At 38.0% G+C, this 23,052-nt stretch overlaps 2 protein-coding genes across 8 annotated transcripts in view; both read left to right on the top strand.

Annotated features, from left to right (window-relative positions):
* The window catches only part of LOC124272059 (serine/threonine-protein phosphatase 6 regulatory ankyrin repeat subunit B-like), a 47,793-nt gene that overhangs the window by 13,446 nt on the left and 11,295 nt on the right, over positions 1–23,052 (top strand). For 3 of the 7 annotated variants that reach the window (XM_046707197.1, XM_046707198.1, XM_046707196.1), the window contains exons 1-2: positions 13,867–13,969; positions 16,265–16,594. The gene's annotated coding sequence lies outside the window, so the exon portion shown is untranslated. Of the gene's footprint in view, positions 1–13,864; positions 13,970–16,264; positions 16,595–23,052 lie in introns of those variants that run through there. The other 4 variants (XM_046707200.1, XM_046707199.1, XR_006897230.1 and 1 more) reach the window with 3 other exon arrangements.
* Positions 6,920–7,841, top strand: LOC124272060. The gene is made up of 2 exons (XM_046707201.1): positions 6,920–7,214; positions 7,558–7,841. The coding sequence occupies exons 1-2, from the start codon at positions 6,986–6,988 to the stop codon at positions 7,695–7,697; spliced, it is 369 nt and encodes a 122-aa protein (XP_046563157.1). The 5' UTR covers positions 6,920–6,985; the 3' UTR covers positions 7,698–7,841.

The following is a 23,052-nucleotide window of genomic DNA, read 5'->3' as shown; positions in this document are numbered from 1 at the left end:
ATATTAAAATTAAAACAGATTAAAGTTATAGGAACAATATCAGGCCATTACCTTGTTCGAGGAATGTATCCATCAATATCCACAAAACTGTTCCAAATGATGTGTCTTTTAACAGTTTAATATACGAAAAAGTGATAAATCTTTTCAGGTATTGGTGTATAGTCTCATTGGTCACCCAAGATAGCACACCTGGCAACTAATTGCATAATGTCCGCCTTTCTTTAAAAACAGTAATTTAGTTAGCCAATAATGGGCAATCAATCAATGTATTGCCGGTTAATCCTTTGAAAGAAGGACGTTTTTACGCAGACACCGACACGACAGAGTGTATTCAGTATAGATTAGTAAATCTACATACATAAACACTACCTTTTGACAATTCCGCTGTGTAAGATAAAAAGTAATTAATCAATCAGCGTGTTATCGGTTAATCCTTTGATCGATGTTTATAATGTTGAATATTTACTCCAGACACAAGAAATGCCAAATGGGAACCTTTGTCGGGTAATCTAAGTGTGTTACCACTAATTATACCTGTTATAAATTCATTAACTGACCATCAAGTGAATGATGACAAATAACATGTGTAGGTTTATACCACCTAACACGGGTTACAACGAGGGAGTATTAATTGCTGTATTGCATGTGAAAACTTATGGGCCGACACTGTTTTGAGAATACAAACAGATTTTTACATGACATGACTAAATATCGAGGTAAAACAACACAGAAATGGGATCAATTTGGATCAGTCATTATACAAATAGGGCCTAACGACACCAATCGATTTTGACAGAATCGTCTATGAAAACAAGTTGTAACTCGGAAACTAGGCAAAGCAGGAGACAAAATTAAATGACAGTAGATTGTGAGAACATATAGCTTTCATTTTCCACAACTGTCACGATTTCAGGTTTATACAAGCCTGTAAACACGATAATTTACCCCCTAAAATGTAGATGAATTCTGCATCGGCTCTGAAAGCTATTCCTCATATGACGTCACAGAGGCGCGCCGCTCTGATTGGTTGAAATTTCGTTCGCGGGTGAGAATTGTGCACTGTTGTCAAAAAGGTCGATTTAAGTCAATTAAAGGTCGAAATGAGTAGTTTTAATGGCGGGGTTTCATTTATAACGATGCCAGTTAGTGATTTATGTATTTGTACCCCCTAGGGTTTATGTGACCTTTAATACCGTGAAAATCAGCTAGAGTATAATTATATATTTTTCTCTTGTAATTAATCGCTTTTGCAATCGACACATTGATGGTGACATATACAGGGCAATGATCGCTACATACAGGATCTAAAACACCCGATTTTAGTACAGCGCTAACACTTGAAACAAAAATAAGATCAATTAAAGTTGCAAGCAACGTTCAGGGCTCCTTGGCTTGGATAATTTCTAGCCATTTGGTACCTGTCATGCAGATGTCGAAAGCAATAAAGGCTATAGCTGATATGGATCATATCACTATCAGTAATGAGAAATACTTCAGTAGTAAACCTTGAATTCTTATGTTTTTAGGGTTAGAAACAAAGGATTGTGTTGGATGGTATGGGTAATTGCACTTATGGCTTTGGAAACAGCTGTTGGCTTGATTAGAGATTCGAAGGAAAAAGAATAATGTACGTTCAATTGCTAATAATTTATTTCTTTTTACTGAAAATGTGGTTGTTTTTGGTGTTTATTTGCGGGTGAGTGTATCATCAACAACAGCCAAGTTGAAATGTGACACAAAGCGCCCGTACTCTGTAGTTGTGTAGCATGTACCAATATCCACAACACTGTTTCTCTCACGCTGAGCTTAGTTGACACATGTCATCGGTTCCCAATTGCGCAGATCAATGTTCATGCTGATAATCACTGGATTGTCTGGTCCAGACTCGATTATTTACAGACCGCGGACATACAGCTTGAATATCGCTGAGTGTGGCGTTAAACTAAACTCACTCACTCAGTCACACTCACGCTCACGCAAGTGAACTTGTGATTACACAGCAGTTAAGGTACTTCAGTAGTTTTGTATCAGTATCCATAACACTGTTACACTCGGGCTGTTGCAACTGAATTTGTGAATCGAGAGCAGGTATATATACTGGAAATACACGTAACACCGCGATACAGGTCACCTATGAAGTTTTAAAATCCATGCAAAAAGCACCGAATTGTTAGCAAAAACGTATTACTCTTCGGGCATTGCAAAGCCGGCGCCTGGTCGTTGTTGAACGATTTTACTAGCGCTTACTTCAGCTAGACGAGAGTTACCCCCCTTAGACCACAGCTACAACTTTTACCCTGACCCGGAACGCTCAATCATTGACAATCTTTAAAAGCTGCCTAAAGACATACCCCTTACAAAAGATTGAATTACAATGAAGGAATAGCACCTCTACTGCAGTGTATTTTAATTTTGTGTAGCGCTAGCTCTCGTCATTTGTCAATTGAAATTGACATCGTCTCCCATATCTGCATGTGGACCACGCTTTGCAGTGGTAGTCTCTTTATAGGAGATATCGTCCTTGCGCTTTCCTTCAGACTGTCGCATGTTTTGCACGGGTAATCTGCCGTGCTGTAAATGTCGATGAAACTTATGACACATTCGGCAATGTATCCCTGGGCCGTCGGTGATATAAAGAAGTCCTTATTTATTAAATCTGTCCAAACTTTGGGGTTTTGAGTGTAAGTATCATTTATGATGACTGGTACGTTGATAACAGTCTCTTTGCGTGATTTTTGGCGTGGTGTACCTGGAGATGAGGGTCAGTTTGTTTGGCACTCGTTTTCTTTCATTCGGGGAACGTCTCAAATAGTTTTTTCCCTTTTAACTACCATACGCTGTATTCACATGGATTATGTTGCACAGATGTTTTGATCAGCAACTTTGATCTCACTCGTCAGAGGTGACATAAATTCATGAATAAGTAAAGTTTTCAAAACGTTTAAAGTGTTGTATGTGCTAAGTTTGGTTTGGCAGAAAATGGCAATGAAGCCCGTGGAAGTTTTTGAAGACAACTTTTGCCCAGAAGTGGCGTCCAATTTGGCGGCCTTCATATAAACATAGCCACATTTGGCGATGCCCCTGTGTAGGAAGGTGTATAGACACAAAGTATGCAAAGTTTGAAAGCCGTAGCTCTTGTAGTTTCAGTGCAGCACATTTTGGGAGGTTAGTAGTCAGGATTTTGCTGAAAAACATCACCAAAAACTTCAATCGAACATAGCGTCCAAACGGTGCATTTGACCGACTTGACCCGTCCAGGCAAAATTGTAGGCATTTTGATTGCGCATCTGCTCATGAACTTTGGCACACATTGGAACATTAGTTTTGGAGATATTTGCATTTGAAATTGAAATTTTTGAATTCATTTTGAATTATCTGCCCTTTGCTATTGGGCCTACAGCCTAGAGATTTTAAAGCGCGATATCTATCCCTCGGTGGGCATCTGGGTGATTTTTGTCAAGGCATTCTGTCCAGCGGTGCTCTTTGTAGCTCTGGTACAAAATGCGGCGGAAGAATAAATAATAATAATAATAATAATAATAATAATAATAATAATAATAATAATAATAATAATAATAATAATAATAAAAACACGAACGATTACAATAGGTCTCCTGCCTAAAGGCAAGGAGCCCTAATAATAATAATCCGAACGATTACAATAGGTCTCCTGCCTAGAGGCAGGGAGCCCTAACAAGGTACCTACGCACACTTACATGCACATGTATATGCAAACACTCACATACATGCAAACATGCATACTAACATGCAAATGCTACATACTATTAGAATAACAAAAAAACAAAAACAAAACAGCACTCACATACATACATAAAAGTATAAATATATATACGATACACTAAAAACTGCACACTCTCTGCTTGCTCCTTGTTATACTTTGCATACATAAAGCTACCAGCTGCCTTGTAGACTTTTACCTCTAAAGATTTATAGAGGTAACCGCTACCTTGTGGAGTTTCATCTCTTAACACACACAGGTACCCCCTAAAGTTTGATTTTCTAACTCATATAGAGGTAGCCGCGGCCTTAAAAATTGTAGAGTTTTATCTCCAAACACATGACTAGTCACACGCTGCCCTGCAGAGTTTTAATTTGTCTTATTAAGGCCAAATACGACATGAAATATTTACGAGAAAAAAATGTTTTTGTTACACACACATCGTTCCGTGAATGTATGCACATGTACAAATATATTAAAAATAAAACTGGTACATGCGTTGAATGAACTTAGTTTGTGTTAGATTTTATTCATAAATTTATAAATTCGCAGCACGAAATAGTTCTGTAAACATTAATTTATTTATAATCCTGGCGACGATATGTATCTCATGTATAAGTTGTAATAAATTCATTTAATAAAGTCTCGTCAATGCAACTACGAAAATATATTACAAATATATCTACATATAACATTTGTAGCATGACTTCAAATTTGTAAGACAAAAAATCGAAACGACACTGGGTGGTGCGCAAAAATAGTTCTTTATTCTAAATTCATATGTCATTATGGAATTATTTTTACCCTTTCAGTTATAATTTCTCATAAATATATCCTGAGGTTAACATATAGTTTAATTAGTTGCCGTGTGAATGACAGCATTATATAAACGATAAAAGGGCTGTGGTGGATATTATAAGGGTAATGCTATTTTTGAGGGCATTATCATTTGCAGAAGCCCGAGGTCTTCCATTAACTGCCCGAGGAAGGAGGGCAGTTGATAAAAGAACCGAGGGCTTCTAAAATGATAATACCCTCAAAAATAACATTACCAATTAACTAAAATACATGGAATTTGTGTTGAAAAGAAGGGAAACAATGAAGGAATTTGACTGTAAGTTTACTCAAAACCAACTTCTAAAGTGGGTTGACTGACCCCGCAATGCAATTACGTCATCGAACAATTCAAGGTGACGTCACAACAGAACGTGACGATATTCGACCTTGGCCTTTGCCAAGACCTTGGCCTGCAGCATGTCAAGCTATGGCCCGCTATTATGCCAGCAACAAAGTCAGTTTTCGGTGTTCGGTTTTGGTCTAAACAACAACGTTAATAGTGCAATTGTTAAGGTTAGCACCAGCAAGAAGGCCATTATTACCGCTGAAGCGGGAATTCGGAGTTGCTGACTTGTTTGCCCCAGAACATCTGCCAGTCCAAAGCCAATGTCGAATGAACCGTAAGTCATTTCAACATTTTCTTGAACAGAAAATCTGCGTTCACGTGAGCAGGTTGGCCTATTCGGATATTCTAAAGCGTTTGCTGGCATCTTGGGTGACAACACGTGCTGGAGGATTTCACTAGATGCTCTCTTTTGCGCGCTACTGGACCCTGAAATGTAATGCTTGAGTGATTCCTCGGACTTGTGCTTCGTGATGTTGCAGATTTGTTTTACGTCTACACCTGCCTGAAACAGGTATGTGATGGTGGAAGCTCTGACTGAATGACAAGTGTATACCTGTGATAAACCAGCCTTTTTGGAAATCTTCTGCATAATGGTGCCCAATATGTTCTTTCCCAAAGGAGCCTGGAAAAGAGCATCGCAGTCGGGTGGAGTTTTGACAGATAAAAGAGATAAATACTGACTGGATCCTTGGATGACTCATTCTCGTATATTCTGACATCTGAACAGTCCTGATTAGAGGGATTACTGCCTTGCCAGTTCTTTGTTTGCTCAGCCGAAGTGAAGGTAAGAAAGTGTTTGTCATTATCGTCATGCTTCAGTTGAAGTGTCGATTTGGTGAAACGTCTCCAACCTTCACGCCCCCGTCTTCCCAGAAAGAAACACAGATTGAACCAAACCATGTCTTGAAGCCTGGTTGGGTCAGTACTCTCTAAATCCCAAAATATCCTGACAGTTTGTCCATATCTCCTCGCTCAATGCAAGGTTTGTGTTTGTAGGGATCTTCCTCCCTCTACAAAGTGGGCTTTACAACGAGATTCGAACATGCTGTTTGCGTTTGTAAACTCTTTATCAGCCATTATGTTTATGTTGCGCGAGAAAGGTGGATCTTTTAGAGTACGATGAACTGCAGCTCTCAGTGATCTCAATGTGCTAGGGGTGGGAAGCTCAGCTTTCTTAGTGCGGTACTCAGCATAGAATTTTCTTAATATTTTGGCCAGGTCTTCCGTTTCGACTGATTTTAGATCAATGTTGATATTACTGTCGAGATGCCCAGTCAACAACAAAAAATAAAATTTGTGAGACAAAATCGTGACGGTTTTAGTTTCTTGCTTATTATTTAATATATCAAAATTACTACATAATTAGGCCTAGCGTCAAAGCTCACCAGTGAATGCCTTGGTTCCCCAGCAAGTTTGTTTTTGAGTATTTGCTGATTTTCCTTCCATTTGAAGTTTATCAAGTTCGTCTTCATCTAAATCGCTGTCAGTTTCATTGATATCCGCTTTTTCGACCCAAAGAGAATCGGTTGGTTCACGAAGCGCTCGTTCAATCTCCCGAGCCGACGCTGCCGTACCAACACAATCAGACGCCATCTTGTATTGTCAGCGTTCGGCATTGTCTGCCCACGCACCCACTATGACGTCACTTGACAACAGAACTGATAGTGGCCCGTCGTTAAGGTTGAGCGGTCCAATATCATTTGCAGCGGACCGCAAATTTCTGATAATGGGAGGGCCGTTTCATGATAATTCCATGTATTTTAGCTATAAAAGAGCATTATATACACGACGTCGTGTATATAGCACTCGCTGCCTCTCGAGCGATCTGATTGGTCCGCTGAGCGGAAGTATTTTTAGTATCGGTACACAAACAAGACGGCGTGGTTTGAGGGCGAAAGGTGTTGTTGAGCGGATTAGCTATGACCAATCAGATCGCTCGAGAGGCAGCGAGTGCGGGGTTACAAGTGACGTCACAGCAAGATGGCTGCATAGTTTTTGTGTCTGTGAGGTGACTGACTATTTTACTTTGTTTGTACCATCTAACTCACACCTAAACACACAAAATGAGCTCTGGAAAGAAAACACCAACCCAGGAACCCAGTTCTAAGAAGAAAAGACCCGCCAGCACCCCTGAAAACTGCTCCGGAGTGAGTAACACCGACACACCTATCGCCACGTCACACCAAAACAATGACATCGGCGCTGCGGTAAGAGAGGCTTTGCTGTCCTTGTATGCACCTCAGCCGGCTCAGATTTTCGCCTCACCACCCCTTGGAGCTCAGTCTAATCCTGGTCAGTATCAACCTAGCTTTCCTAATCCATGTGAGTCAGATATGGCAGCAGTCATAAGTCTTCTACGAAATATGCAGCAGAAACTGGCTAAGCTTTTGATGATATTGAGAATGCTATCTCAGACGTCCAAGTCAAAGTTTCTGGACTAGAAATTAAGGTCGCAGAATTGGATAGCCTGAAAGAAAAAGTGTCTAGCATCGAATCAAGCATCGAGTTCGTGAGCGCCAGTTTCGATGATTGGATTGCTGACAAACAAAATATGCAAGATGATTTAAAGGCGCTTCATGCTAAAGTAGATGATCTTCCTAAAGCTATCTCAGACCTCAAACTAGAAAATTTGCAGATGAAGGAGCACATGATAGATCAACGCTGCAGATCGATGAGGGACAACCTGATCTTCACTGGGATACCAGAGTCAGCTACAGCACAGGAACCAGAACACACAGGGGATGTGCTGAAGACCTTCATCCAGGAGCAGCTTGAACTGGACCCCAGCAACTTCAGCTTCAGGAGGATTCACAGGATTGGCCCAAAGAGACGAGGAGCAACAAGACCCCGCTCTATCATAGCAAAATTTAACATTACAACTGAGAGGGACCTGGTTAAGAAGTCAGGAAAGAAATTGAAAGGTAAACCATACAGTATTTTCGAACAGTTTCCTGAGGAGATAAGTTCATACAGGAAAGAAGTGCTCATGCCTCTCAGAGAGAAGCCAGGAGCCAAAATAAACAGGCCCATATTGTGATAGATAAGCTATATGTGGATAACACCCTTCACCCTGTGACCACCCCTCCACCCTATCGAGGTCCCACCCCACCTCAAGACCCCCACCCAGACAGCCAGACCCTCCCAGAGCTAGGGGACGTCGGTGGTAGTGAGAGTGACTCACAGGATCAGTCTGGCAGTGGAAGTCCAGACACAGAGCTCAAGTGTGTTGAGTCTCAACGTCTGTGGACTAAGGAGAAGACTAGGATGCCCTGATTTCATTGAATTTATTGAAAAACATGATTTTATATGTTTACAAGAAACTAAAACAGATTCATTAGATGATATTCAATAAAAGGTTACTCAGTTTTATTGAAAACAGAAGAAATTTCATTTCATTAGGCGATCTGGTGGAATAGGTTTAGCAGTCAAGATCACTTGTTCCCTTATGTTACTTTATTAGACCTAGATAATGAAGCAGTTCTGTGGGTTAAACTAGCAGGCTGTTTGTTCAACTCTAGCCTCCTAAGATGTACATGTAGGTATTGTATATATACCACCAGAATGCTCCCGATTCTCTAGGTGATGACATGTTTGAGTCAATTGAACACGATCTCTCATCAGTATCTACTCATTCCGACACTATCATCCTAACTGGTGATTTTAACGCAAGGACTAAATCTTTGGTTGATTTCTGTACATTTGATAGACATATATCTCTGAAGATCTAGACCTTGAGGACATGAAGACGGAACTTGACTCTCCGGAATCAATGCTCGAAGATCTTGGCATTCCACTTAAGAGAACATCTCAAGACAGAGGCCAACCAAACAATTATGGATTTAGATTGATTGAGTTGTGTAAAAATCATAATTTAGTCATCTGTAATGGTAGACTTGGTTTGGATAAACACCAAGGTAAAACAACATGTAAAGACGTCAGTACAGTAGACTATGTCATTTCCTCACCAAATGCACTACCTTTTACTCCATGATTTTAATATTGAAGAATTTTGCCCAATGCTATCTGATGTACATAAAACCAATTCACTTCAGTCTACATATGTCAGACACCCATTATGCAAACATGATGTCATGAGCAGACGGCAGCTCATACCCACACAGACATTCCTGACAGCAAACCAGGTAAATTCATGCATGATAAAGTTGTTGTATTCCTTGAAAACATTTCAGATGATTGTGTAAACACACTGTGCACGAAGGCAAGGTCACTAAGGGAAGGTCAAGGTAACCCACTAGAGGTTGTGAATGAAATAGCTCATGAGGTCGCGCACGTGCTAATTGATTCTGCACGAAAACATTTGGCGATATTCCTTATAAGGCTAATACCACTACTCGTAGTAAAACGAATGCTTTCTATAAGCCATGGTTTGGATCAGATTGTAAGAAGAAACGCAAGTCATTTTTCAAAGCAAAATATGTCTATTATAAGAACAAAACCGATCATAATAAAACTCTTTTCCGTAAAGCAAGTAAAGAGTATAAGAAAACAATGAATAAGTATATAAAGAAAGAAAATAATTTTATTAGAAAACAGTTACGCGAAACCCAGCATTTATCTCCAAAACACTATTGGAGATTATTGAAAGGAAAACAGAAAGAAGACAGTTGTCCTATCTCATTAGATGAATTCTATGATCATTTTAAAAATGTTAACGAAAGTACCATTAACGATGATGTGGACAGGGATGGAATGTCAGACCCCCCAAATTATGATGTTAGTGTACTCAATGATGAAATAACCTCAAATGAAATCGTCGTTGCCCTTCAAAACTGAAGAAAACAAGACGCCTGGCTTAGACTTAATTTCAAATGAGCACTTATCTTCAGCCTTACCAAAACTGCTACCATTTTTATGTTGAATATTTTAACGCTGTACTTCAGACTGGAATTTTTGCTCGAAGCATGGCTTACTGGTACTATCAAACCTATCTATAAGAAAACTGGTAATCGTACGGACCCGGCTTCATATAGACCAATCTTTATCTTAAGCTGCTTTGGTAAACTTTTTTACTAGCATCCTAAACGAGATTAAATAAATTTTGTGATGATAACGATATAATATCGCATGTCCAATCCGGTTTCCGAAAAGGCTTCTCCACAACAGATAATGTGTTTATTATTCATAATTTGTTAAATCATTTGAAGAAATGTAAAAAGAAACTCTTTTGTGCCTTTATTGATTTTTCTAAAGCATTTGATAAGGTTTGGAGAATTGGACTGTGGACCAAATTAAGACAAACTGGTATCAAGGGTAAAATACTGACTTTAATACAAAATATGTATAATGATATAAAATCTTGCGTTATGGTAGAATCTGCAAGATCAGATTTCTTTTATTGTCTTTCAGGAGTTAGACAAGGAGAAAACTTGTCCCCTCTTTTATTTTCTTTATTTCTAAATGACTTAGAATCCCATTTAGAAGAACAAGCATGTGTCGGTATTGAATTAAAAACAAATAATGATGAGTTTATTATTTATCTAAAATTGCTAGTTCTACTTTACGCTGACGATACAGTCCTCTTAGCTGAAACTCATGATGATTTACAACATACACTGAATAAATTCGCTGTATATTGCGACATATGGAAACTTAAAGTAAATATTAGTAAAACTAATATTATTGTTTTGGTTCGGACCTGCAGCTAGTTATAAGAAATCGTTTACACTATATGATGATAGAATAGAAGTTGTAGACACTTATAAATATCTGGGAACTCTACTACACAGAAATGGTCGTATGAATTTTACTGTTAAACACATAGCCGATCTTGGTATGAAGGCATCAATAGCGTTACTAAAACGTGCCAGAAATGTTAAGTTACCACTGGACCTGCTCCTTTCTGCATTTGATAGATTAATAGTACCAATATTGATGTATGGATGTGAAATATGGGGACATGAGAAGACTGACATGATAGAAAGAGTACATCTAAAATTTCTTAAATTAGCAATTGGTTTAAAATATAACACCCCTAATTTCATGGTGTACGGGAGCTTGGTAGGGAACCTATTCAGCTTCCAAATTTCGAAACGACTAATCTCGTACTGGTGTAAATTGACATTATCACATCCAAATAACAAAATGGCATCTTTCATTCTTCAATATATTACTAAACAAACAAAACATCGAATAACTATGTCTGGCTAAGTCATATTAAACATATTCTCTGTAGGTGCGGATTGCCTGACGTTTTTGACAACCCTCATCTATACTCAAATTCATGGATCATTTCAAATGTTGAATCTATCTTAAAGGACCAATTTTACAATCGTGGACGAGCGATATGCAAAACTCCTCTAAAGGAATATACTATAAAGTTCTGAAGCGCTCTCCAAACTTCGAACAATACCTACTTCTCTCAGATGCTATTTCTAAACCGATCCTAAAATTTAGAACATGCAACCATAAACTCCCCATAGAAACAGGGAGATGGCAAAATATACCAAAAGAACACAGAGTTTGTAACTTATGTGACTCACATTTGATCGGAGATGAGTTCCACTATTTGTTTAAAATGTAATTATTTTGCAGACATACGTAAATCGTTGTTAAAAGAACCTTATAGTTCCTGGCCAAATTTATCGAAATTCCGTCAACTGTTTTCAAGTAAAATTTCTACCCTTAAAAATGTATCCAAGTTCATCAAGATTGTTTGCAAACACTTTAATTGATGCATCATTTAGTCATCTTGTTGTACATATTGTATGTAACATACCTCTTTGTTATACTCATGTACCACCGATGGTGGATTATTTTGAGTAATAAACGTGTGATGGTAACGTTCACCCGAGAGGTAGTTTGGTTCGATTTGCGAGTTTGAGGACGTATTACAGTTAATAAAACGGGTGACATGTCGTGGAAACCAGACAGGATGTGTGGGGAAATGTATAATTGAGAGGTACGTGTGTATGGTTTGGAATGTCACCGAATTCTTAGCGTACATTTCGGCCTGAAATCGGAACGAGTCGATCTCGGCCCGGCAATCCAAGATGGCAGCTGCTGCTCCTTTACTCTATTTATATATCTGACGTGCGTGTAGATCTATGGTCTATGGTCAGGGGAGCGGACATGGCCATTCCCTTGCTCTCACCTTGGAAGGTGGACATGGCCACTCCCTTGCTCTCATTCTGCTCACTCACCCTGGGGAGCGGACACGGCCACTCCCCTGCTGTTACCCGAGGGGGTGGACACGGCCACTCCCTGTTTCAAGACCCTCTTTGGGACGCATGTGTTGTCCCTCTTTGGGACGCATGGTGGACTGGCGTGCCAGTCTGGCAACCGGGCATGATGACAGGCTGTGCGACCGGCGTGAGCGTGGTGGGGGAAGCCTGGGTGATATTGTCTCCCTGTTCTGGCTGGGCTGGTCCTCTGAGGTCAGGAGCTTGGGTGGTATAATCTCCTTGGCGCCCTTGGGCAAACTGAAGACTGGCTTGATTGATATAATTTCTTTTTTAAATATACTGACATAGTTCACTTTCCAAGAGGAAATTGACTAGCGGTCTGTACATTGCAAGGTGCTCTGTGGGAGCCAGCAGCCGCATGGTTGTCAATGTACCTAGCCCTGTTTCCTCTCTGAGTGTTTGCCTGGTTGTGTCAAACCAGGATGGCAGCTGCTGCTCCTTTACTCTATTTATATATTATGTGACGTGCGTGTAGATCTATGGTCTATGTTTAACCTACATGCCGATAACGGGTTCCTGTGAATATGATTGGCTGCTGTAGGTCACGTGTCTGATTTTGACCAATCACGACCCTTATAGCAGACTGGCGAAAAAGCGTCATTAGAAACCAATCTTTATCCAATAAAATCGCTTCTTACAAATGTGAAAATACTCTTGGCAAGGGTACAGTGATATTGTTGATGTTCAGAGCTTTCGAACGATGCCCGACATCAAACGATTCGCCTCACATGTTATTCATACGAAGCTTCGAAAACGGAGGTATTTTCCGTTGTTATGTCATGTTACCGAGCGGAAAGCCACAGATATCGGGAAATAGGCGACCATACATATTATTTAAGAAATCTTTTTATAATAATTTTCTGATGACGTAAAAATGAAAATATAAAAGAAAAAGGCACGGGCATGTTATGACATGTCACAAATGGAAAATAATCGCCATAGTTTTTGCTTCTTTCGTGGTTTATCTGGACGTTATAAATGTAAGCTTGCATTTTCATTCAAAAATACATTTATTTAAGTTGTAGTTGTATTATTTGAATAATATTATAAAAATAAACTTCATATTTATCAACAGTAGGATTAGATCTTTTAAATGGTGTATGGGATGTAGTAGCAATAACGACTTTTACAGGCTTTTAGCAATTTCCATATCATTTCACATTTGCATAAACATAGGCTACCCACCGCCCCTCTTCATCTATGACCTTATAATTCAGCCATAAACATAGGCTTCATCTATTACCTCAGAGTCTCTGGGAACTCGGTGTCATGGCAGGAAATGCCTCTGGTTGACTGGTGTTGAAAGAGTTTTAATTAGCTTAGCATATGAAAGCGAAACCACATTCAACTGTTCATTTTCGAATGGAATGAGCAAACAATAAATAAACATGTTTCTACGACAATATACCTGAGAACCGAGTTTGTCACTTACAATATGAGGCCACAGTATTTGTCCAAGGAGTCTATATAAGACATTTATACAGACTCCAGATTCAGCCAAATCCGTCTGTGGTCTGCCCATTCGTCACCACTCGCCTTTTTCCGTAACCTCCAAGAATGCATTGACCAACTCGTGTTATTCCGGGACAAGCCGAATAGTGGTTACGGAAAGAGGCGAGTGGTGACGAATGGAATGGGGCACGAGTCGCTATTCGGCTTGTCCCGGAATAACACGAGTTGGTCACGAATGCATCGCCCCTTCACGTAACAGAGCGAGTATTGACGGAGAAAAGGGGATTTCCCTTTCTCAGGCACCCTGAGAAGCACAGGCGATTTGGAAGAATCAGGGAGTCCCCTGGTCAAAAATAGTGGCCTCTCATTGTCAGTGACAAACTCGTTTATCAGGTATATTGCCGTAGAAACATGTTTATTTATTGTTTGTTCAAATAATTCCATTCGAAAATGAAATGTTGATTGTGGTTTCGCTTTCATGTAGATCTATCTACTATGCATACAGAGTATACACGAGGAACGCTGATGGTTTTAACTAATTAAAATATCCATACATTCTCCGATACAAAGGCTACCTATGATTTCAGAAAAAAAGGAAGATATATCAAGGTTTAGGTTAGTAATATGATAAACAAAATAGAAGCCCCACTCCATAACTAAACGCGGAAGTTTAAAAAGTCAATAAAGACATTTGGGGTAGTGTATACCTATATACTATTATATTTGTCTTTTGCATGTTTCTTAATTAATGAGTTGACTTTTTCTCAAATACATCTGCATAAACTTGTTTCAGGTAATTTATACTATAGCCAAGAGCCATGAATACTTCATGCCTTTTAGAAAGATGTCAAATCAACCCACAATCATAGGTTTCTGGTGTGCCCAAGGTAGACGGTGATTTCGTAGACAAAACCAGTTCGTAGACGGTGATTTCGTAGACGTGTATAAATAATTGAATATATAGTTTGATTTTTACTTAGATGTTACTTAGAATGTTTATAACGAAATTGTTAAGCTTTGTTTTCAGTGATACGAAACTAAGGGCAGCTAAAGACTCAAGGAAATTGTGAATGAAAATTTCCCGTATGCTTTGTTTAGGATCTACTAATATCATAATTTCCCAGACTGTTTTCATTTGTTTTGATGGAGGATAGGACACTTTCACTGAACATGTCACAATGTGGCCACATAACTGTGATCATGAGTTGTTGTGAATGTTAATTAGGGTGGTGAGGCCTCTTTGAACAGCAGTTCTCTGTGGGTTTTTGTAAATGTAGGAAGAAAGTATGAAGTGACTTCTCTACATCTGCGTAGTTTGCGTTGAACTTTTCCATCACAAATGTGTCTACGAATTCACCGCTCATTCTGTGTGAACCAGGATTTCAAGTCTACAACCGGTCATAGGAATTCACCTACAGCCGTGCCCAAGGGATGTAACTCTGCAAAACAAAATGTAAAATAGCACCGCCTTGGAAGACAGGCCCCCATCGCCTCATTATATCATTAACCAAGTTAGCTCAGGAAAATTTAATATTCTACATCTAAAACAAGTTTGTTGATCTGGTCAAAGCAAGGTCTTGACTTGTTATAGCATGGATTAACTTTTACTTTGTCGAAACCACAGACACTATCAAGATCAGTGCTTGAAATGACAATGAATTGTTTTGTATTTGAAATGATTGTTGAGACGTATTGTTGATTCTAAGATGCCTAGCGGTTAGAACAATCGAAAAAAAAAAACATTATCAGACAATGAGGGTATAGTTTTTTGATGACGTAACAATTGAATGACGTTATCCCGTCACTGCGCCATTCTAGTGTGCCCCCTCGTAATCGAACCATTTTACATTACGTCACAATGTAAGCGACGTCACGATGCATGTCAGTTGTCATCGCCTCGTACGGCCTCCTACAGTAAACTACACCGTTGCATCCAGTTTCTTGGTTTGCTGTTGCTTCACGCAGCTAACATCACTGGTGGAAACATTACGTTTATGTTTTACGACGGTTAAAATGTGTCATTTCGACTCACAAGTTTTCAGCGACACGGTAACGTTCGTAATGTTTACATTCCACAATGCAATTGTGGAATGTCGCTTGACTACTCAACTTCCTCTGGATGTACTGATCTAAACTTACGCTGGTAGTAGAAATGCAGCGTTCATAGTTGCCCCATATGGTTTACGTTAATAACAGATGTAATTAAAATAATTCAGAGAAGATATTTCATCGAACGTAAAACCGTCATCAAACTGTTATATCATTTGGTTTTTCTGGTAACGTTCGTCTTAACGTAGGGGGTGACACATCAATAGAACAGCGCACCTCAGTTAGCCCTGTGCGAGGATTCTTAATTTAGGTCACCGACACCGTCCTTTGTTTTCTGCCTTAAATTTATCGTAATTATCTTTAGAAAGTATTAAATTTGGCATCTTAGAAAATTATCAAAGGAAGTTTATGTCATTTTCAAAGTATTACTTACCTTCATCTACTAACCAACTTTGAAGTTCTTTCCTTAACGAAACTAGTTTCAATCAGTGAATAAATATATTTACCAAATATCTGGTTCTGCAACCAGAATTTAATTAATTGTGAATAAAATCATTATGTGAGCAGTCAGTATTTATTATATATTTAATCTTACATGCATCGTAAAAGAAAAACTACATCTGTTGTGTTTTGTTTTAGGGTCAACCTTTTATTGACTTGAAAACTGAAACAAGATGGATCGAAAACGGAAGGCTGATGATCCATGTGATGACACAGTGTGGAAAAAGGCCACACTCAGGTGATGTCACTAACACGATGGATCGCACAAGAAAGGATTTTTGATTCCCTTTGATGCAGGTGATGTCACTGACAGGACAGATCGGACACAGAAGGCTGATGATCCATGTGATGTTACCATGGTTACAGCACCGAAAAGGGCAAAGTTTGGTGACATCACAGAATGTGTATTGTCATCAGTGCCAGCACCACATGGATCTAGCCAGTCTACCTCATCTGCTCCCACTAACTGTAAGTATTTTTACCCATGCAGATTGTTGATCCATGGCTTCCTAATGATCCAGGTACCTGTTGAAAATAATCAGTAAAATTTGTATGGTTTGGGCCCAACTTTCTGAACTTTCAAAGTCCCCTTCTTCTTGAATTCAAAGTTATTCAATTCTAATTTGATAATATCATAACTCATTGCTATAAAAGTCTTTTGCAATCTTATTCATTCACCTGCATGTGAAATACAAGTCAACCTGCAAAAACACACATTGTCATGATTGTAATAACTTGAATTCAGATATTTTAATTGCAATTTCAAATTTTTACAGTTAACAAACATTTGCAGTAGAATAAGGCAGAGCATTGTCCTGTGAGAACAGTGAAATGATCACAGACATTTACCCAACAGCTTGATTAAACTCTTTTGATACAAAAATTTAGTATGTTTTTGAAAACAGTAAATATGTTTATATTATCTTGAAACTGAAAAACAACATTTAAGCTGTTTTTAAAGGGAAATTTCTTTGAAAATCATGCATCCACATCTTAAACTTGTTAATTAAAATCACCTACAACAAACTCCATCTGAAGAACAACATCAGATATAAGCTGAATATTTGTTTAAAATGTGCACAAAAAACTACCACTACCCAGTTAGCTTTGAATTTCATGCATACACAAGTACACATGGAAAATTGAAGAACATACAACAGTAAAACAAGACCGTGTGTCACTGACTTACTACCCAGAGTGTTCCAAACCAGTATTTCATCACAATTACACTTACAGGTTGATATTTTCTGGGGGCGGTGGGGTAGCCTAGTGGTTAAAGCGTCCACTCACTATGCCAAATGCCCGGTTCAATTTCCCACATGGGTACAATATGTGAAGCCCTAATGCTTAGTCTCTGAATGTATATAATTTTGATATTAACAAATAAACTCATTTAAATTGAAAAGGAGCCCTGTGAGGAACATGAGGAAATAGTTTCCTTATTAGAAAATAGTTTCTTTATTATTCCCAGGGAAATTTGTTTTACATCATACGCAATTCTCCAGTTTTCTTTCATAAAAGCAACTATTGTTTAAAATAATCAGGATATAAATACATCAATTTAGTACACAAACATTGATTTTGACTAGAATTTGGACATTTGGAAGACAAGTCATTCTTTGAATTTGTTGTTAATACATCTAATACTAGCTAAAACAAATGAGTTTGGGGCTTTGGCATTGCAGGGAGGGTTAGGCATTAGGGGAAATAATGTGGTTCATGGACTGAAAGACAGGGACTGTTCTGCGATGTATAATGGCATTAGGAGGGCTACCTCTTGTCTTTTGGTTATAACACATGCACTGGTATATCTCTGTTGTGAGTTCGTGAGACTTGTTATACACCTAGGCCAGCATGTGTATAGTTACAAAACAGAAGTTGCCTAACACCATATTTTGAGCCGAATTATTTGGAAAAAAATATGTACTTGTTTTTGTAAAAGTACCCCTGAAACTGGTCCCAAGTGGGTAAAAATATATTCAGGGATTTATAACTACCACCAGCTCACACGCAGATGCCAGCCAAGTGAAATTAAAGACTTAAAGGACCACTGATCCAGAGCAATTTCCGTGGACTGGTTGTTGCTTTTGTTATTGTTTTTCTCTCATGAGTACCCGGATGATATCCCATAATTCTTGACTGGTTCGTGACCTCTGCTGCGCTACCCGCATGCACAATTGATAGTATAAGTATAGATTGATCAACAAAGAGGAAATGATTTTAATCTATAATATTTCCATCTTCATTAATTTGATAACAAATGAAAACATTTTGAAGTTTAACCATCTGCCAAATTGTTAGGGACTGATGAATAACGCGTCAATATGCGTCAATCAATCAATGTCGTCTTTATGTTTTGTCTTATAATCCTCATTAGTTTATCATCATATTTGTATGCATTTTGAAACCTAATAAAATGCACACAATCTGCTTATACTTATTGTGAATTTATAACATGACTGTAATATCTAGACATTTTATAGATTGCTCATGTAGATTATGTATTATTTCACACACACGCTATGTTGTCTGTCTCATTACACTTCACGGCAAAAAAAATGATTCTGTATAATGCTACAACCAATGAATAAAAAAAAATGCAAATATTAAAATTAAAACAGACTAAAGTTACAGCACCAATATCAGGCTATCCTACCTTGTTCGAAGGAATGTATCCATCAATATCCACACAAAGGAACGACATGCCATTCACTTTCAGCTGACAAAGAATCCTGCTCTATGTCATGTGTCTTTTAACAGTCAAATATCCGAAAAAGTGATATATCATTTCAGGTTTTTCACATTTGTGTAGAGTCTGATTGGTCACTCAAGACAGCACATCTGTCAACTAATTGCATGATGTCCGCCATTCTTTAACAAAGTAATTTAGTCAGCCAAAAATGAGCAATCAATCAATGTATTGGCAATTAATCCTCTGAAGGGAGGACATTGTTTTTACACAGGCACTTTGCGACAGGATGTATTCAGTATAGATTCCAGTGATAAATCTACAAATTCAACTGCCTGAGTCCCGGGACTCACTGAGCTGAATAACTATGAGTCCCTCAGAACTTTTATGAGTCCCTAACAAAACTTAATGCCACCAATATTATTCAAACTGGTTTATTGTTACTATAGGTTGCACAGTGAGTCTGACCGGTCTGGGATATTTCACAGAACAGAGCTGGTAGTACCTAAATCGAAACAAATGGAGACTCTTCCATTTTAACTTGTAGTTCATACCCTATCACATCAAACACAGATGTTAACAGATCACTGGCAGTGGTTGGAGAATCATAGTTGATTTTACCTTCCTTTTTCAAATTGTCTTAGTGTTCAAGCAAATTCATATAAAAGTCAACAAAAACGTTTAAACTTTGTCAGTGGGATGTTTCACAAGCTAACCAATGAACAGATTTCATCAAGGCGACAGCTGCTTTGTCTTGTTTTTCATACATACCAGCAGTTGCAACCTGGAAATCATCACAAAGTTTTGGAGCCTGAACGGACAGTTTATTATCATTATGATGAGATGTCTGGTCAAAGTTATATTTTAAAACTTTCTGCATTTAGCATCTTGTGTCATACCATTTTCAGTACATAGTTTTTAGATAGTACAAAATATTAAATCACCTTCCCTGTCATAAGTCAGCCATAACCGATGAGTATCAGGCCAACCTGACTGAAATGTCCTAACTTTGTGTTTTCTGACAGTATCTATCTTGGCGGCATGTTGCCTGCTATATTATAAAAATAACAGCAGGGCTCTAGACCTTTGACAATCAAATGTTTTCTTTTACTAGAAAAATAAAAAAGTTACTAGCCAGACCAATGTAACTTCACTGTAATATTTTGTGCATAAAGTTCTACAATTCCAACCAAAGTGTTGTTTTATTTCTTCACTGTGTTCAGTGATTCAAAAACAAATTACATCAAAAGAAATATGCCAACTGGAAGCCACTTTAACAAGTATGAACACAAATAGTAACTGTCTTACTTTAACTATTAACATTAAACAAATTATATCATAAATGTCATCATAATTATAAATGAAATGATTCATTTATAGGATTACTTTCCCAGGACTTGAGATGCAGAACCTTAAACAGAATGACATTCTGTCTCAGCAGAAATTTAACCTGTCAAATGTCACTTTCACTTTCAAATTACATGCAGATAGATTTAACAGTTGTTAAGCTACTGACTAAAGCTTCCTGCTTTTCTCTAACTGGTACTGAGTGCTCACACTGATGATTCAGAGTCACAATGTTCATTGACCAATCAGTTTGTCTTGAAAAACCTCATTTGCATATCGCTTACCTCCCTTAGCCTGTTTGTGTCTATTTATAGAGTGTAAAAACTAGGTTAGTAGTTCTGCACATGCTCGAGCAATGAATCTTGGGATCTCATTTGCATACCGCTTACCTCCCTTGGTGTGACCTAGATGTCTATTTTTGGAAACGCGGAAATGAACTTAATATCATGACGAATGAAAGCTGCGATCGTTTTACAAATAATGTGTACTTATTAGCTCATGTCAATTATTTGAGAATGGAAGTTAATCTACGGAGATTTAGCCATGTATACTTTGATATTGCCTCTCCACAAAAATAAACATTAGTGTTTCATCAAAAGCTTGCGTCCAAGAGGACGCACATGTAAAATAAATATGAGTCCTGTCAGAATTTGTTGCGTCAGAGACGCGGGACGCGTGGGCAGATTTATCCGGGATGGCCTAAAAGTCGGGCCGGGCCGGGCCGGGCCACCGGGTAATACTAAAAATGGATTGCAGAATATTAAAACGAAACCAGCACATTTGGGTCGATACACTTCCTGCCTTCACAAATGCATAGTTTGATTGAAAATGTATAGTTAATGGTGAAAAATCCCACACAACAACAATGACTACATACCGAGATTCCCGTAGAAAAGACACCGTCTTGTTGTTATGTGTTTTCCTTGATATGTCTATGAGGGAAGGTTGCTTACTTCTCTTAGCGTGTGACATCTGGGGGTCCTGGGCAGGAAGTGACAGTGTTTTGACTGCTTTTCTTTCCTTAATTAAGATATTGGGGTTCCCTAATTAACCTTTATTGTCTCAGGCTGAATCAGCTGCCCAGGATGCTTTATGTTAAAGAGACGTGGATATCAACGAGTGTCAATGGGCTAATATGACATGATTACGTATATTAAAAGAAATATTTGAAATCACAAAATTTTGTAATATGTTATGAAGGATCCAACAAAATATGCATTCACAAACACAAAAATTCTTATGTGTTTTCATTGTAAACAATACCAGCCCAAATCAGATACCCAGCGCGAATGCATATGCTTATATTTACGAATACACATGAAACACAAAATGGTATTATATCTACCTAAATACCACTTCATAAAGTAAAGTAAAAGTGAAGCACCCAACGATTTAGGAAAATAAAGTCCTCGGAAAACAAAATCCGCAATTGAAATTGTTTAGTCTCTGTTCAGCCCGACTTGGCCCGTGCTATCAAAAACAACTTAAACGTCACAGATGTATCTTAAAATGTGTTTAAATCCATAGATTAGTGTTATATCTACCTACATATCACTTCACAGAATCTCAAAGCGTAGTATTTGAAGCAAACACCTTGCTCAAAGTGAAGCCCTATTTTCTATACATTCTAAACAAAGACACAGTATCACAAGCTTTCGGTCCGGCTTGGCCCAGGCTCTCAAACGCACCTTGTACCTCACAGATGTATCTTGAAATGTGTTTAAATCCATAGATTGGTATGATATCTACCTAAATATCACTTTGTAATGTTATCAAATGCAACATGTAAAGATAACTGGTTCGTTAAAGTTAGCCCTTTTCTCTCTCCATTCTCAACATAGCCTCAATCAAAAGTGTTTAGTCTCTGTTCAGCCCGACTTGGCCCGTGCTGTCAAAAACACCTTAACCCCACGCATGTATTCTGATTTGTGTTTATATCCATAGATTAGTATCATATCTACCTACATATCACTTCACAGAATCTCAAACCGTTGTATTTGAAGCAAACACCTTGCTCAAAGTGAAGCCCTGAACGGCAATTAAGGGCAACAATGGAGTATGTTAATTGAGTCACGACACCTAGCTGATTGCAACTAGACAAGATGCAATTAAGCAAGCTGGATACAGGTGTACTTAACAGGTGTATTAATTCATTAGCCCACACAGAGCCAGATTGAACACTGGGCTTCACTTTAAGCAACGTGTTAGATTCAAATACATGTACAAAGCTTTGAGCCTCAATAAAGAGGTATTTAGTTAGAAATAATAATAATAGTTTATTACAGTGTCATATGTTACATGTAGTAATACATTTTGGCATGAATAATTTAATAAAAAGTATTATAAAAAATATTCATATTCATACATATATATGAATATTTTTAATAATTCTTTTTATTAAAATTTACTGAAAAATATATGTATTATCTGGTGTCATTTAGGCCAGAACTGGCCCGGTGTTTGTATAAATGTATGCCAAAATGTATTTTAATATATATATATATACATCAATCACATCCATTCACACTTCATGATCTCTCACAACTATTAAAAGGGAGTTATATTATCAATATCAACATTCATTCACATACAAGTTACATAGATTATAGTGGTATATAGATCAAAGCTAGTCTTGCAATAACCTCCTATAATACATGAATTGCAGAGATTTACAAAAGTCATATTGGATATGGTCTGTTTCCATCAGCCAGCAGAATTTTTCTTTTGGTGGAAGATTAAGAAAATTATCATAAATCTGCATACACTTATAAAACAGTTTTTCACGGATATCTTCATAATGGGCACATAATATCACAAAATGTACCTCATCTTCAACGGAATTTGCAGCACACATTACGCATAACCTCTCATGGATTGGGGTGACAGGCTT

Source organism: Haliotis rubra, unplaced genomic scaffold, assembly GCF_003918875.1.
Source record: "Haliotis rubra isolate DU_JTF1 unplaced genomic scaffold, ASM391887v1 Scf1656, whole genome shotgun sequence".
In the NCBI taxonomy this organism is placed as follows: domain Eukaryota; kingdom Metazoa; phylum Mollusca; class Gastropoda; order Lepetellida; family Haliotidae; genus Haliotis; species Haliotis rubra.
The sequence above is the reverse complement of the archived record's forward strand: the minus strand, read 5'-3'. Positions and strand labels throughout refer to the sequence as shown.